General features: G+C 43.4%; 2 protein-coding genes across 5 annotated transcripts in view; both read left to right on the top strand.

The window, feature by feature from the left end:
- The window catches only part of klhdc3 (kelch domain containing 3), a 43,872-nt gene extending 36,996 nt beyond the window's left edge, over nucleotides 1-6,876 (top strand). For both annotated transcript variants that reach the window (XM_089116694.1, XM_089116693.1), the window contains exon 11: nucleotides 5,637-6,876. In XM_089116694.1, the coding sequence (XP_088972820.1) occupies nucleotides 5,637-5,703 (67 nt within the window). In that variant the 3' untranslated portion in view covers nucleotides 5,704-6,876. The remainder of the gene's footprint in view (nucleotides 1-5,636) is intronic.
- Nucleotides 6,877-7,175: 299 nt separating this feature from the next.
- On the top strand, nucleotides 7,176-16,455 carry npas4l (neuronal PAS domain protein 4 like). 3 transcript variants are annotated; one of them, XM_089116691.1, is made up of 9 exons: nucleotides 7,176-7,485; nucleotides 8,804-8,865; nucleotides 9,725-9,888; nucleotides 10,024-10,178; nucleotides 10,557-10,653; nucleotides 10,829-11,039; nucleotides 11,302-11,411; nucleotides 11,812-11,947; nucleotides 15,032-16,455. In XM_089116691.1, exons 1-9 carry the CDS (start codon nucleotides 7,477-7,479, stop codon nucleotides 15,804-15,806), a joined length of 1,719 nt encoding a protein of 572 aa, XP_088972817.1. In that variant the 5' UTR covers nucleotides 7,176-7,476; the 3' UTR covers nucleotides 15,807-16,455. The 3 variants fall into 3 exon arrangements, with proteins under 3 accessions (XP_088972817.1, XP_039504484.2, XP_039504483.2); XM_039648550.2 differs by lacking the exon at nucleotides 7,176-7,485 and adding an exon at nucleotides 8,078-8,663; XM_039648549.2 differs by lacking the exon at nucleotides 7,176-7,485 and having other exon boundaries at nucleotides 8,078-8,865.
- Nucleotides 16,456-17,372: the final 917 nt, after the last annotated feature.

The following is a 17,372-nucleotide window of genomic DNA, read 5'->3' as shown; positions in this document are numbered from 1 at the left end:
GAAGCTAGCATGATTAGCATGTAGCTAGCATCATGCTAGCATGATTGGCATGTTGCTAGCATCATGCTAGCATGATTGGCATGTTGCTAGCATCATGCTAGCATGTTTTCGCAAGAAGCTTGCATGATTAGCATGTAGCTAGCATCATGCTAGCATGTTTTTAGCAAGAAGCTAACATGATTAGCATAAAGCAAGAAAGCAAGAAAGAAAGAAAGAAAGAAAGAAAGATGGAATTGTTAGAAAGAAAGAAAGAAAGAAAGAAAGAAAGAAAGAAAGAAAGAAAGAAAGATAGAATTGTTAGAAAGAAAGAAAAAAGAAAGAAAGAAAGAAAGAAAGAAAGTGAAAAAAAGAATAGTTAGAAAGAAAGATGGATAGATTTGTTAGAAAGAAAGATGGATAGATTAGTTAGAAAAAAAGATGGATAGATTTGCTAGAAAGAAAGATGGATAGATTTGTTAGAAAGAAAGATGGATAGATTAGTTAGAAAGAAAGATGGATAGATTAGTTAGGTAGAAAGAAAGATGGATAGATTAGGTAGAAAGAAAGATGGATAGATTAGGTAGAAAGAAAGATGGATAGATTTGTTAGAAAGAAAGATAGATAGATTAGTTAGAAAGAAAAATGGATAGATTAGTTAGGTAGAAAGAAAGATGGATAGATTATGTAGAAAGAAAGATGGATAGATTTGTTAGAAAGAAAGATGGATAGATTAGTTAGAAAGAAAAATGGATAGATTAGTTAGGTAGAAAGAAAGATGGATAGATTAGGTAGAAAGAAAGATGGATAGATTAGTTAGAAAGAAAGAACGATAGATTAGTTAGAAAGAAAGATGGATAGATTAGTTAGAAAGAAAGATGGATAGATTAGTTAGAAAGAAAGATGGATAGATTTGTTAGAAAGAAAGAACGATAGATTAGTTAGAAAGAAAGATGGATAGATTAGTTAGAAAGAAAGAACGATAGATTAGTTAGAAAGAAAGATGGATAGATTTGTTAGAAAGAAAGATGGATAGATTAGTTAGGTAGAAAGAAAGAACGATAGATTAGTTAGAAAGAAAGATGGATAGATTTGTTAGAAAGAAAGATGGATAGATTTGTTAGAAAGAAAGATTGATAGATTTGTTAGAAAGAAAGATGGATAGATTAGTTAGAAAGAAAGATCGATAGATTAGTTAGAAAAAAAGAATGATAGATTAGTTAGAAAGAAAGATGGATAGATTTGTTAGAAAGAAAGATGGATAGATTAGTTAGAAAGAAAGATAGATAGATTTGTTAGAAAGAAAGATGGATAGATTAGTTAGAAAGAAAGAAAGATTAGGTAGAAAGAAAGAATGATAGATTAGGTAGAAAGAAAGATGGATAGATTTGTTAAAAAGAAAGAACGATGGATTAGTTAGAAAGAAAGATGGATAGATTAGTTAGAAAGAAAGAACGATAGATTAGTTAGAAAGAAAGATGGATAGATTTGTTAGAAAGAAAGATGAATAGATTTGTTAGAAAGAAAGAAAGATGGATAGATTAGTTAGGTAGAAAGAAAGATGGATAGATTAGTTAGAAAGAAAGATGGATAGATTTGTTAGAAAGAAAGAACGATAGATTAGTTAGAAAGATGGATAGATTAGTTAGAAAGAAAGAACGATAGATTAGTTAGAAAGAAAGATGGATAGATTTGTTAGAAAGAAAGATGGATAGATTTGTTAGAAAGAAAGAAAGATGGATAGATTAGTTAGAAAGAAAGATGGATAGATTAGTTAGAAAGAAAGATGGATAGATTAGTTAGAAAGAAAGATGGATAGATTTGTTAGAAAGAAAGATGGATAGATTAGTTAGAAAGAAAGAAAGAAAGATTAGGTAGAAGGATAGATAGATAGATAGATAGATAGATAGATAGATAGATAGATAGATAGATAGATAGATAGATAGATAGATAGATAGATAGATAGATAGATCATTAGTACATATAGAATGGTAGTTTAATTGAGTCTAGGGCTTCAGGGAATTTAGATTTGAGTTTTTGTTGTATGCTATTGGGCCACCGTAGTCTTGGCTCATTTTGACCATGCTGCAATGAAAGTCAATGGGATTTTTATGATTTTTAATATTAATTTTTAAGAAATCTGAAAGTCGAATCAGTCTAAAAAGATATAGCAACTCGAGTCAGAACAGTCTGAAGGTCTGACCCGAGTTTGGAGTTTGTAGAGTTAAAGCTCTAGGAGGAGTAGCAGTCAGAATATTTTGGGTAAGAAAAATAAGAAGAAGAATAATAATAAGTTTAAATAGGATTTCAGTAAGTTGGCTTTCTCAAGCCAACTTAATTATAAAGACATCAACATAGTAAAATAATATAGCATTTTAAATTGATTGTACAAATTAACAGTGTAAAATAAATAAAATGGAACAGTTTATGAACATTTAAAAAAAAAAAAAAATTCTGTGAAGAATTTAGAAAAACAATGCATATATGAGTGTGTGGTGTACAGGGGTGTGTGTGTGTGTGTGTTGGTCTCTCTCTCTCTCTCTCTCTCTCTCTCTCTCTCTCTCTCTCACACACACACACACACACACACTGAATGAGTGTGAAACCAGAGTCAGCGATAACAATCTGCACCTCAACCCTTGACCCTCATCAGCTCTGGGCTCTTGTCAGCAGATCATTGCTTTACTGATCAGGTTACACACACATACACACTTGCACGCACACACACACACGCACACACACACACACACACACACACACTCACACAATCGTGATGGAGGGAGAGTGTAAAGACACCTTAATTCTCCATAGCCGCAACAAAGCACAATTAATCAGCCAATTAGTAAAACGAATTATCGCTCTCACCAAAGACAAAATACATTGTGCACGTCGAGTCCAAACACCAGCAGCTGCACACACACACACACACACACACACACACTGATACATCAAACTTCCTTATTTTCAATTTTGTAATATTCTTCCGTTTATATTGTCTGTGCTCCTGTGAGATGAATCTGACCATAAATATTGTTTATCATTTTGTTGTAAATACTGTTTCTTTGTTGTTAAAACTATGAAACGGTTTCAGTAGTCAGTAGTTTTCATAGTTCACTAGTTCTACATTTACATTTATTCATTTAGCAGAGGCTTTTATCCAATCGACTTACAACAATAGAAGCAGTAGGACAACAATATGCAAGTGCTATGACCCTTCCCAGTTTAGTCTAACGCAATATATATATATATATATAATAGATATAGAATATAAGAGAAAGTGTTAGTATTTATGGATTGAGTGTTGCTGAGAAAGATCAGCTGTTTCTTGAGAATGGCCACGGACTCAGCCGCTCTGGTGGAGCTGGGCAGATCATTCCTCCAGCAGGACCAGTTAACCCTAACCCTAACCCAGCAGGACCAGTTAACCCTAACCCTAACCCAGCAGGACCAGTTAACCCTAACCCTAACCCAGCAGGACCAGTTAACCCTAACCCTAACCCAGCAGGACCAGTTAACCCTAACCCTAACCCTAACCCAGCAGGACCAGTTAACCCTAACCCTAACCCAGGCCAGGTGATGGTCCGAGGAGGAGATTGTGTGCCTCTTTGAGATGGGAAGTTTCTGGATGGCACGTAGAGAGGAAGAGCAGAGCCAGTGGTGGTTCTGTAGGCAAACGTCACCGGCTTGAATTTGATGCGAGCGGCTGCTGGCAACCAGTGCCGGTTTATGAGGAGAGGAGTGACGTGCGTCTCTTCGGCTCGATAAACACACTCTAGAGGCAGCATCTGGATCAGTCGCAGAGGTTTGACAGATGCTGGAAGGAGAGAGCATTACTATAGAACAAGAGAATGGAGGAGGAGTTGTGTAGCTCCGATAGGAAGGGCCTGATCCTCCTAATGTCGTATAAGACAATTCTCTACAGGACCGGGCAGTTTTTAGTAATGTGAAGTTCAGCCCATCATCAATCACAAGCTGACCTTGATGGAGTTATGGATGACGAGCCTTCAGCTGAATGGAGAAGTTGTGGTGTAGTGTTGGGCTGGCCGAGACCAACAGCAGTTCTGTCTTCGCAAGGTGGAGTTGAAGGTGGAGGTCCTTCATCCAGCCAGAGATGTCTCAGGCGGAGATGCGACCGGCTCCCGTCGATCATCTGGCTGGAATAAGAGCTAGAGTTGTGAGTCAGCATAGCAGTGATGAGAAACCCATGTTTCTGAGTGACAGATCCTGGTGATGACATGTAGATTGAGAAGAGAAGCGGTCCCAGCACTGAGCCCTGAGGCACTCCAGCAGCTAGATCAGGGATGGGCAACTTCGGTCCTGGAGGGCCACTGTCCTTCAGAATTAGTTTCAACCCTAATCAAACACAAGCTAATCAAGGTCTTCAGGATTACTAGAAAGTTACAGGCAGGTGATTTTATTTCAGGGTTGGAGCTAAACTCTGTAGGGCAGTGACCCTTCAGGGCCGATGTTGCCCATCCCTGAGCTAGATGATAGCAGTGATGGGATAAAGCATGTTTCTGAGTGACAGATCCCAGTGATGACATGTAGATGCAGAAGAGAAGCGGTCCCAGCACTGAGCCCTGAGGCACTCCAGCGGGTAGTCAGTTCTGTAGTGAGTGGGCGAACACATCTGTGGGAAGGAGTGTCACACAGATAAAGGACAGTCTGAACTGATACTATAGTCTCTCACTCAATCCCTCTATCCCTCTGTCTGAAGAGTAGAAACAACTCTTTTTTTCCTCCGATTCCTCGGTTTGAATGCACCCTATGATGGCAGTTTCCGTCAAAAAATTTTTTTCAGAAATGTCGAGCTCCTCCGAGACCATTGATCAGATTTTCACAAAAGTCAAATCAGATCATCTTCAGACCTTGGAATCCAAGTTGATTCGTCAAACCGTTCTGGAATAACACGCAAACGAATCTGACGAAGATCACACCAAAGTGGAGTTGGTCATAAAATGCTATATTTTATGAAGACGTTTGTGTTTCATTCTGTTTTCAGCATAATGCCTAAAAAACCCTAAACCGTTATCGTTTAAATTGACTAGTGTTTCTATTTAAGGTTAATCAGGCATTTCGACTTAATTTCTCTGTAATGACGTGTTGTTGCAGTGGCTGTTATGCTGTAATGCTTTATTTATTTCTGCAGTCAGTTTTATTACTTCGGTAGTCTATTAGTTTTACTCTTATCTAACATACAGACGAACAGGCCATAAACAGTAGCAGATGCAGAGATGTGAATGTCTCTGATAATGACTCTCTGAATCCAGAATCTGAACGTGTGTGTGTGTGTGTGTGTGTGTGCTGCGGTTTAAGGCCTGTTTCTGAAGGTGTGTGTGTTTAACTGGAACTGTTGTGTGTGTGTGTGTGCGTGTTTAACTGGAACTGTTGTGTGTGTGTGTGTGTGCGTGTTTAACTGGAGCTGGTGTGTGTAGGAGACGCTCGTCTGATAGTGATGGAGAACACAACTTGTCAAGTGGCGTCTTATCTTAATGAGTCTAACGAGAGCCGGCACACATCCGGCCTCCTGCAGGGACACAAATCCCTTTAGTGTGTGTGTGTGTGTGTGTGTGTTCTCAGGTGGGTGCTGACGGCCATGACCACGAACAGTAACATCATTCTGCCCATATTTTCCTCTAACTGTGTGTGTGTGTCTTCAGGTGGGAGCTGACGGCCATGACCACGAACAGTACCATCAGTCGGCCCATATTCTCGTCTCACGGCTGACCCGTGGCGGCTCCTCCCGTGTGGATCCGGATCCCAGTTCTCCGTCGGTCCTGCTGTGGCGAAGGCCTTTTCCCAGTTTGATTCGCCACTGTTGAACTTCTGCGGAGAAATGGACCTTCACGCTTTTAAACCAGTCCAATTATTCATCAGTGTTACAGTGTTTTATTGAGAATCTGGAGTGAAATGAAGGTCATTTAACCTGTAATCTGTCATTGCTCTGCTTGTGTGTTCAGATTGCTGGTTTATATGCAAGACTTTCGTTACGACCCGCTCATATCAGAGGAGACACACGGCATCCTTATGTTTTCCCACAGTGCTTCTGACAATAAAACATGAGTCCACAATCAATAGACAGGAGAATATTCCCTCTGCATGCGTGCGTCCCTCAGGATCCGCACCGTAAAAACTCCACAGACATGATGTTGTGAAAGATGACATGTTTTCTCATTTACTCAAAGGCAGCGAAAGATGTTTCACTTCAGAGCAAATCGGCACGATCTAATAAACACCTGGAGAAAACGGGGATCAATCTGAATCACAAACCCAGTGTATTTCCACACACACATCCATCAGAATGTGGACGGTTCGATTGCTCGGTGTTGGTGTTGATGGGTATGACGGTGCCAAAGCTGAAGCTCGTGCTTTATTCCCGCGGGACTCTCCGGCGTCTCGTCCAGTGCCTGATGCTCCTCTGGACACTTCAGATCTTCACAAGCTCTCGAGTCCAAGCGCACACGGTTTTAACGGCTTCTGCTCGGACCGGATTTGAAATATGTCCTATTTGAGATTTTATTGTGTTTGAATATCTGACGCCAAACTGAATATTGCAACCTGACGAAAACGAGAAGTCCTAAAATCAAATCAAGTGCATTTTCACACTGACGTGTAGCTGACAGACGGGGATCGTGATGGTTTAGTGACGTGCTGCTGCTTTAAAGAGTCATTCGGATCCACGATGGTGTTGCTGACGTGCTAACGGAGAAATGAAGGAGAGCTTGTGTGTTGTGATGGTGTGAGCGCTGCGGTTCCCTCCGGCTGCTGATGTTTGGAAACGACATGATTCCTCAGTGGCGGATGAACCTTTTCCACAAGTCACGACTCGATCAATGTTGTAAACGGGTTTTCAATGGAATCTTTTGAATTTCCTAAACAATAAAGTTGATGATAATTTTGCTTGTTGTCTGCTTAAATGTACCGGAATAATTCAGGAAGTGTGTCCAAATGTAAAAAGAGCTTTAAGAATTAGTTAAATTTGAGCAATTTTGAGATTAAGAAAACTTGTTTTTTTTAAATGAACACTTATATACACACTCAATAATGAAATAAAAAATTTTTTCTCAGATTCACTTTTTTGAAGTTTACTCGGAGATGATCACGTTTTTCATAGTTTTCTCCGCTCGCCCCTTGGATCCTGTTAGAGAGTGTGTGTTCAGGAGCTCAAACGCTGCTGTGTGCGGATGAACGTCCAGAACACACACTATAGTTTCTGTGTTCAGTCGAGCGGTGTGGTGTTCGTTAATCACTAATGATCTTTACAACAGAAGTGAATCAATCAAAACTAACTTTATCTGGACAATAACTCTTGTAGATCTGCTGTAGAACCCTCTCTGTGACTGTAATCTGCTGTTATCTGGAGAGATGCTGTGCTGTTACAGCGCTGGACAGATGGAGACTTGACTTTATTAATCCACAGTTTCAGTTTTGCAGGATCATTCTGACCGTTTCTCCCAGGACAGACCCGTTCCTCCGTCAGATGTCCAGCACAGGCCCGTCATGATCAGGGTAAGGCTCTCAGTGACGTGTCTCTGTCCTCTCGTTCTAAGCGTGATTGATTCGGCCGATCTCTCGGTGGACGTGACCTTAATGGGCTTCTATTGAGCAGGGGTTGTGAAAGCTAAAGGTTAACAGTGTGAGGAACTGTGAGCGGACGAAACACACCTGTTGGCCTCCTCGCTTTCACAGGACCCTTAAACTTGTGCTTCAGCTCGACGCTAATGGCCACGGGTCGTCTGAGCTCAATCTCTCTCTGGGGACGAGCTTCTCCAGACCCAAACACAGCATTAAACTCATGTCGTGTCAGTAAAGCTGATGTCGTGTCATGAGCTCGGCTTGTTTTGACCTGAGCGCTCGATGGAGGCCAACGCTCTTCAGAGACAACGACTGACGGATCATTACTCTGGTAGGATCACTCAATCGTTCCATGTATCGTGGCATAGAGATCTGCTTTTCTTTCATTCGAGATTCGTCTAACCCTAAATGAAAAGGAACTTGTTATAATTGAGACGTTGACACACATGTAGATGAATATCTGATAAACCCAGAGCTCGATCGGTGCCCACTAAACAACTGCAAGACGTCTTCTGCTAATCTCACACACACACACACACACACACACTTCTGCACAGATTTATCCTCTGATTGAGTCAGTCTGCAGAAAATCAGCTGGTGTTTGATGGACTCCGACTCTATTAAACTTCAGTCTGTGATTGCATCCGGTCAGACGCCTGATATTCTGATTTTAAAAGAGTTTGACGTGAAAGTGTGTGAAACTGCTAGTGTGGGATGGCCTGTTTTAATCTCTAAACATTGACAATGTTGTCAGTTCTGCTCTGATTTCTTTAGTGCACTCCAGTCTTAAATCACACTACACACACCTTGTGAATCTTTACATGATGCGTGAAAGCTTTTCAAACCTGATGAAATGCATGAAATATTGTTTTAGATAACAGTCAGAGAGGAATAACTAACACTAACTATTAATGATCTGTGTGTGTGTGTTTGTTGTGATGATGTCACTGGTTATTTTTACACATTCGGCTATTATTATCTGGTCACTCCTCGTGTCGTCACGGCTGAGTGTGTCTGGCTCAGGTCTCAGGTTGAGCTCGAGACTATATAAACACGAGAGACTCGCGGATCACACACACACACTCTCTCACACACACACTCAGCGGTCAGAGGTGAGGCAAGCTCCACAACCGCTCAACTAACTCTAACTCTATACTAACACTGACCTGTCCTCGGGTTTGCATGTTATAGACGTTTTCTTCAACATCAATGAAACCCTTTCCCTGTTTTTCACATGGGCTTTTTGCTCCAGATCTCAGTGAGGATGAGCGTCGCGAGCGTCAGACGGAGCCAACGCGCGTCGAAACGCTTCAGGTCAGTCTCGTGCACGCGCGCCGTTATGATGCGTTCATATTTACATCTTGATTAAATTAATTGTGCTGCTATAATGACGTCATCTGTTAGTTTCCTAGCTAACAAGAATCTTTTCTAGGAAAGTTTGTGAGTCTGAATTTCTGAATGTTTTGAATGAATGCGTTTTCTTGGTTATGTGAACTTTAGAGAAAACAATAACGGGATGTTCAGTTTGATCATTAACATTATGGGAGCGTAACTTTTGAATGTTCTCTTTAACAAGTGAAACATTAGATGGACATCGATCCAAACAGTTTCAGAAAAACGTTCCATGAACGACGTCTTACTAATGTGTGTGTGTGTGTGTGAGAACATTACTAGTTCTGTTAACTGGAAGAACGTTCATAACATTGAAAGAACCTTGACACACATGTTCCTGTTCGCTGGGTGAGTGTTTGTTGTACTGACAACTGAGTGAGCTTTAGGAGTGTGTGTGTGTGTGTGTGTGAGAGAGAGATAAATAGTCTTGTTTTCTCTTTGAATAAAGTTTATATTTTTGATTTCATTGGTAGATATTTGTTCTTGTTTTAAGCACAAACTTTATTTTTAGTGTGTGTGTGTGTGCGTGTGAGAGAGAGAAAGAGAGATAGAAAGTGTGTGTGTGTTTGAGATAGAGAGAAAGTGTGTGTGTGTGTGTGTGAGAGAGAGAGAGAGAGAGAGAGAGAGAGAGAGAGAGAGAGAGAGAGAGAGAGAAAGTGTGTCATAATTGATGTCCTGGACTCTTCTGAGGCTCTGCTTTAGACACTGTTGGTTGCAGATGTTGTCTGACCTTGTGTGTGTGTGTGTGTGTGTGTGTGTGTGTGTGTGTGTTCTGCTGCAGGTCCACTAAAGGAGCGTCCAAAGCACGTCGGGATCTGATCAACGCTGAGATTCGGAGCCTTCGGGAGCTTCTTCCCATCGGATCCGAGGATCAGGAGCGTCTGTCGTACCTGCACTCCATGGCCCTCATCTGCACCTTCATCAGGAAGAGTGTTCTGCTCACAGGTACGCACACACACACACACACACACACACACACACACACACACGCACGCACACACACACACACACACACACACACACACACACACACACACATCCTTCGTCTCAGATCTGAGTCTGGATCTCTGCTTGCTCCAGGTGTTGGTCCAGGTGTTGCTGAGGACTTCAGTGGAGTGTCTGCTCTGAGCGAGAGCTTTCTTCAAGCCCTGCCTGGATTTATGGTGGCGTTGACCGAAGACGGGAAACTGCTGTATGTGTCGGAGAACGTGGAAGAACATCTCGGCCTGTCCATGGTGAGTTTCTGCTGTTTCATGTGCAGCTGATAATCTGAATAATCCTCCTCTGTAGAGCTGCTTTACACATGAATCTGAAATAGTCTCATATTAATGAAGTTTGCAATGTGTTTATGACTGTGGATCTGCTGCGTGTGTATCTCCTGTGTGTGTGTGGATCTGCTGTGTGGATCTGCGGTGTGTGTGTGGATCTGCGGTGTGTGTGTGGATCTGCGGTGAGATTCCTGTAGTCTACACAGGAGATTACAGGAACACTCTAGAACTCTAGAATCACGTTATTGTCCGGCTGAAGTTGGATCGGATGGATTCGCTTCCGTTGTTTAGATGGTTATCTCTCCTGTGTTTGTTGAGTGTGTTCAAGCGTTGTGTGTTTCACAGGTGGACGTGCTTCAGGGAGACTTGTTCTACGATATGATGGACAGTCGAGATGCAGAAGCGCTGAAGCTGGCTCTGAGAGATCCGGACGACCCCACAGGTGTGTGTGTGTGTGTGTGTGAGCAGAACACTCTTCCTGATGAAGGTGCAGATGAGGGCCATGGAGTCCATGTGTGTGTGTGTGTGTCGGATCCCAGCGTTCTCCTGCATGTGTGTGTCCGGATCCAGATCTGATGTGCTGTGTGTGTGTGTGTGTGTGTGTGTGTGTCTGTCAGAGAGGAGTCTGGTGTGTCGAATGCGCTCCTCCAAGGCCTTCCGGCTCCGGCACGGCTGCGGCTCGACTCTGGTGAAGGGACGGTTCCTGAACTCCTGTGTGTTCGTGGCTCTCTGTTCGCCCACCGCCGACAGACTGCAGGATCTCCACACACTCCACACACTCCACACACTCCACCGGCCCGACATGAGCCTCGCTCACGCCCCCTACAGGTACATCACACACACCTCCTCTTCCTCCTCAGGGTTTCCCAGCACAAACCTTCTTAAATCAAGACACACTTACTGCAGAAGAAGCAGAACTGCTGAACATATTGAGTCTTGTTTACTGAAAAATGAGTTAAACAACAAATATCTGTCAGTGCATTAAAGAAAGTTCATTTTTCGGATCATTATTCATTAATTATTCATTAATTATTTCCTTATTAAGACACGAGTGATTTGGTGTGTTGACTGATGGTTTGTGTTTCCACAGTGTCGTCTTCCACCTGGGTTTCTCAGCGGAGGAGCTGATTGGTCGATCGTGGTACGGCCTCCTGCACCCTGATGACATCACGCTCGCGGCCCGCTGCCACACGACCCTCCGTGAGTCACACGAGCAGGACCAAACACACACTTTTACTCTGCTAGGACGCAAAATAAATAACATTTATAATGTTACAACAGATTCTGTTTCCGATAAATCTGTTCTTTTCAACATCCATTCATCAAAGAATCCTGAAAAATAAAACATTTCCACAAAAATATGAAACATCGATAATAATCATAACTGTGTTGATCATCAGATCCTCATATTAGAGTGATTTGTGAAGGATCATGTGACACTGGAGTAATGATGATAAACTCACACAGAGAACAGTGGAATAATATTTCAGGATTACTGCATTTTTGATCAAATAAATGAACAGAAGAGACTCTTTCACAAACACTAGAGCCGCAGTGATGTCATGATGAGCTGATGTACTGACCCGATCTGGTTCTGCAGTGCGAGAGGAAGGCGACACACACACACAGATGCTGGTCCGCCTGCAGCGCCGGGATCTGTCCTGGGTCTGGGTCTACACTTGTGCAACTATAGGAGCAGCCAAAGAGTCCATCTCCTGCACGAGCCACATCATCAGGTGAACATCTTCATCATCATCTTCATCATCACCCTCATCTTTACCCTCATCTTCATCTTCACCCTCAACTTCATCTTCATCATCATCTTCACCCTCATCCTCAACTTCATCTTTATTCTCATCTTCATCCTCTCAACTTCATCTTCATCCTCATCTTCACCCTCAACTTCATCTTCATCCTCAACTTCATCCTCAACTTCATCCTCATCTTCATCTTCATCATCATCTTCACCCTCATCCTCAACTTCATCTTCATCCTCATCTTCATCCTCACCCTCATCTTCTCCCTCATCTTCATCCTCACCCCTTAGTCTTCATCTTCTTCATCACCCTCATCTTCATCCTCATCTTCATCCTCAACTTCATCATCATCTTCACCCTCATCCTCAACTTCATCTTCATTCTCATCTTCATCCTCAACTTCATCTTCATCCTCAACTTCATCCTCATCTTCATCATCATCTTCACCCTCATCCTCAACTTCATCTTCATCCTCATCTTCATCATCATCTTCACCCTCATCCTCAAATTCATCTTCATCCTCAACTTCATCTTCATCATCATCTTCACCCTCATCCTCAACTTCATCTTTATTCTCATCTTCATCCTCTCAACTTCATCTTCACCCTCATCTTCATCCTCAACTTCATCTTCATCCTCAACTTCATCTTCATCCTCAACTTCATCCTCATCTTCACCCTCAACTTCATCTTCATCCTCAACTTCATCTTCATCCTCAACTTCATCCTCATCTTCACCCTCATCCTCATCTTCATCCTCAACTTCATCTTCACCCTCATCTTCATCCTCAACTTCATCTTCATCCTTAACTTCATCCTCAACTTCATCTTCATCCTCAACTTCATCTTCATCCTCAACTTCATCCTCATCTTCACCCTCAACTTCATCTTCATCCTCAACTTCATCTTCATCCTCAACTTCATCCTCATCTTCACCCTCATCCTCATCTTCATCCTCAACTTCATCTTCACCCTCATCTTCATCCTCAACTTCATCTTCATCCTCATCTTCATCCTCAACTTCATCTTCATCCTCAACTTCATCTTCATCCTCAACTTCATCCTCATCTTCACCCTCATCCTCATCTTCATCCTCAACTTCATCTTCACCCTCATCTTCATCCTCAACTTCATCTTCATCCTCATCTTCATCCTCAACTTCATCTTCATCCTCATCTTCACCCTCATCCTCAACTTCATCTTCATCCTCAACTTCATCTTGATCCTCATCTTCATCCTCAACTTCATCTTCATCCTCATCTTCATCCTCATCTTCACCCTCATCCTCATCTTCATCCTCAACTTCATCTTCACCCTCATCTTCATCCTCAACTTCATCTTCATCCTTAACTTCATCCTCAACTTCATCTTCACCCTCATCTTCATCCTCAACTTCATCTTCATCCTCATCTTCATCCTCAACTTCATCTTCATCCTCAACTTCATCTTCATCCTCAACTTCATCCTCATCTTCACCCTCATCCTCATCTTCATCCTCAACTTCATCCTCAACTTCATCTTCATCCTCAACTTCATCTTCATCCTCAACTTCATCCTCATCTTCACCCTCAACTTCATCTTCATCCTCAACTTCATCCTCATCTTCACCCTCATCCTCATCTTCATCCTCAACTTCATCTTCACCCTCATCTTCATCCTCATCTTCATCCTCAACTTCATCTTCATCCTCAACTTCATCTTCATCCTCAACTTCATCCTCATCTTCACCCTCATCCTCATCTTCATCCTCAACTTCATCTTCACCCTCATCTTCATCCTCAACTTCATCTTCATCCTCAACTTCATCCTCATCTTCACCCTCATCCTCAACTTCATCTTCATCCTCAACTTCATCTTGATCCTCATCTTCTCCTGCTTTACTCATGCAGCATTAGTTTGGTTTATTTGTTCTTCATCCTCATCTTCATCTTCTCCTGCTTGCTTTACTCACACAGCATTAGTTTAGTTTAGTTAATTGGTATAACAAATTTAAAAACAATGTGAGTTGGCCAATGTTGTCACATGTTTTTTAAAAGTTCTTTCCATTAAAACAATATTACAACAGCATATTATAGCCAAAAATACAAAGAATATTATTACACTGTGGAATACTTGATTCTGATTGGTCAATAGTTATTCCCAGATAACAGCAGAAGCTCAGGCTCATCCGGGTCACTGAAGTCAGCAGCGCTGTACACTCTCTCTCTCTTGTTTTATACAAACGCAGCGGCGGCCATTTTGTGTCTATTGTTTTGTCCTCTGTTGGATTATGAGATACAAACAGGCACGATAACAGTTTAATCTGAAATCAACATCTCCATAATTATGTAAGTAATCGACTGCTGTGTAATAAGTGTTATGACAGTATACCGTATCTCTTAAATGTCCGTCTAGTTTGATCTTGCCGCTGAAACGGAAAAATGTGGAAAAAGTGAAGTGCTGTGAATATACTCCTCTGCTAGCTCAGCCATAACCCTGAGCAAGAACTAAATACGTCCTCAACCGTGATTTAGACGCACCCGATGTAGTACAACATCTAATATCTGAATATCCGAGGGCAGGTTCTTCCAGAGGCGGGTGCAGCAGCTGAAAGGCACGACCCCCTGTGGAGTTTAGCTGAGATTAGGGATCTTTAAAAGGGATGTTTGAGATGACCTATATATATATATATATATATATATGTGTGTGTGTGTGTAAATAAAAATTATGTACCATCCATAGGATTACAACACTACATAATCCCCCTTCGGACCGGTACTTTAGGTGTAAACGCAGTAAGCAAGCGGTCTGGGGCAAAAAAAGTTCCTATGAAAAAAGTTCCTGGGACAAGAAATAGTTGCTGGTAATTGCGGTGGAAACGCGGCTATAGTTGAGAATCATCTGCATACCAATGATACAAATAAAGCTGAGTGGTACTGACCTGTACAAAGAAAACAATATACCTGTAGGCCGCAGAACTGAGCCCTGTGGAAACCCCACTCGGACTGATTACAGAATCTGAGGATTGAAGAAGCGTCCTGCAGAGCTGTGTGTGTCTCAGTAACTCATGCTCTTCCGTCCGCAGTGAAACAGAGGCCGTCTATCTCAAACACAAGCTGTACGGCAGCACTCCGGTGTCTCCGGGTCCGACGGCAGCAGAGATGCGGATCAAGACCGGGAGCAGCTCGGAGACCGGCTTCTTCCCCACGCCGCCCTACAGCCCCACTTCCTGCCACTCCTCCGACTTCCTGTCTGACGACTTCCTGTCCTCCGGCCTCAGTGCTCTGGAGCAGCTGGTGAGCGACTCGCGCTTCTGCCCGCCAGCGTTCGCTGCGTCTCATCCGTATCCACCTGCCGTGTGTGTGCCGGACTCTCACCTAGTGCCCGTGTGTGTGCCGGACTCTCACCGGGTGTCCGTGTGTGTGCCGGACTCTCACCTAGTGTCCGTGTGTGTGCCGGACTCTCACCGGGTGCCCGTGTGTGTGCCGGTGCTGGACACGAGCGAGATCCCGGAGCACTTCCTGTTTGGGCCGGATCTGACGCCGGAGTCCTCGCCCGCTGCGGACACACACACACACTTCCTCTACGGCCTGCCGGACTCCGGCACACTGGACACACAGACACACTCGCTGGCCCATCAGATCCGCTCGCTGGACACACACTGGCCACTGCTGGACGAGACGGTGATCGACGGGATCCTGCGGGATCTGGATGCAATCAGACCCTCGGGGTGTGTGTGTGACGGGCTTGCGGTCAGACCCTCGGGGTGTGTGTGTGACGGGCTTGCGGTCAGACCCTCGGGGTGTGTGTGTGACGGCCCGTCGCAGCTCCAGCACTGCCTGTACGCCGCCATACAGTAGATCCGGTCATGTGACGCTTACGGATGAATACACACAACTGAAGTCCGTGACTTACTCTAGTAACCCAGTATGGCATATTGCCATGGTAACCAGTGGCTGGTTTCCGTGGAGATTTGATGAGGTGTTGGTGAGAACAGGTTTCTCGTCATTTCTCAAGAATAATTTATAAAGCTGCTGTGTTTTATGTGAATTGTTTTAAGTCTTAACATGTACCACTACACCACAAATGATTTGAAACACACAGAGCTAGGGTTAGGTGTCTCACACTCACACACACACACACAGCTGGGGTTAGGTGTCTTGCTCATGGACACCTCCACACTTGGTCAGGTGGAACTGGGAATGAACCACCAATCTTCTGGTTTGTAGATGAACCACTGAGCCACTGCCGCCCCTAAACGACGTATCTTGATTTAAGGATGTTTAGATATTGTTCTTGTAAACGGTTCAATAATAAGCTGCACTGAACTGAATCTACCTCATCAAATCACTGTATTTATTTTCTGTACTTCACAGAAATCTCACTCCATGAATGAATTTAAAGTTTCTCTCGCCGTCTTTCAGAATAATCTGTAATGTTTAGAGTTTATTTATATATTCTTGCTTCTTGTTTCTATTTTTGTATGTAATGTCAATAAAGTTAAGAGAAGTAAAACTGTGGTCTGTTTAGTCATAATAAGTGACACAATCCTCACCCTGATCTCTCATTAAGATCCTGTTTAATATATACACTGTGTGTATACACGAAAAATCATGACGTTTATAATATCTTCATGTCTTATAGTTGCATTTGTCAGGTTAGAGCTGGACAATAATAGTTACATTTTCCAACAAAATAAAAACTCCTGTGTGGTCATAGCAGGCAGAGCCTCCATCCCTACATCCCATCCCCACATCCCAATCCCCTCCATCCACACATCTCCATCCCCACATCCCAATCCCCTCCATCCCTACATCCCATCCCCACATCCCAATCCCCTACATCCCATCCCCACATCCCAATCCCCTCCATCCCCACATCCCAATCCCCTCCATCCCTACATCCCATCCCCACATCCCAATCTCCTCCATCCACACATCCCAATCCCCTCCATCCCTACATCCCATCCCCACATCCCAATCTCCTCCATCCCCACATCCCAATCCCCTCCATCCACACATCTCCATCCCCACATCCCAATCTCCTCCATCCCCACATCCCAATCCCCTCCATCCACACATCCCAATCCCCTCCATCCCTACATCCCATCCCCACATCCCAATCTCCTCCATCCCCACATCCCAATCTCCTCCATCCACACATCCCAGTCCCCTCCATCCCTACATCCCATCCCCACATCCCAATCTCCTCCATCCCCACATCCCAATCCCCTCCATCCACACATCTCCATCCCCACATCCCAATCTCCTCCATCCCCACATCCCAATCCCCTCCATCCCCACATCCCAATCCCCTCCATCCCCACATCCCAATCCCCTCCATCCCCACATCCCAATCCCCTCCATCCACACATCTCCATCCCCACATCCCAATCTCCTCCATCCCCACATCCCAATCCCCTCCAT

The sequence above is a fragment of the Pimephales promelas genome, chromosome 11 (genome assembly GCF_988280905.1).
Source record: "Pimephales promelas chromosome 11, fPimPro1.hap1.1, whole genome shotgun sequence".
Lineage (NCBI taxonomy): Eukaryota > Metazoa > Chordata > Actinopteri > Cypriniformes > Leuciscidae > Pimephales > Pimephales promelas.
Note: the sequence above shows the minus strand (reverse complement) of the source record. Positions and strands in the feature narration are given on the sequence as shown.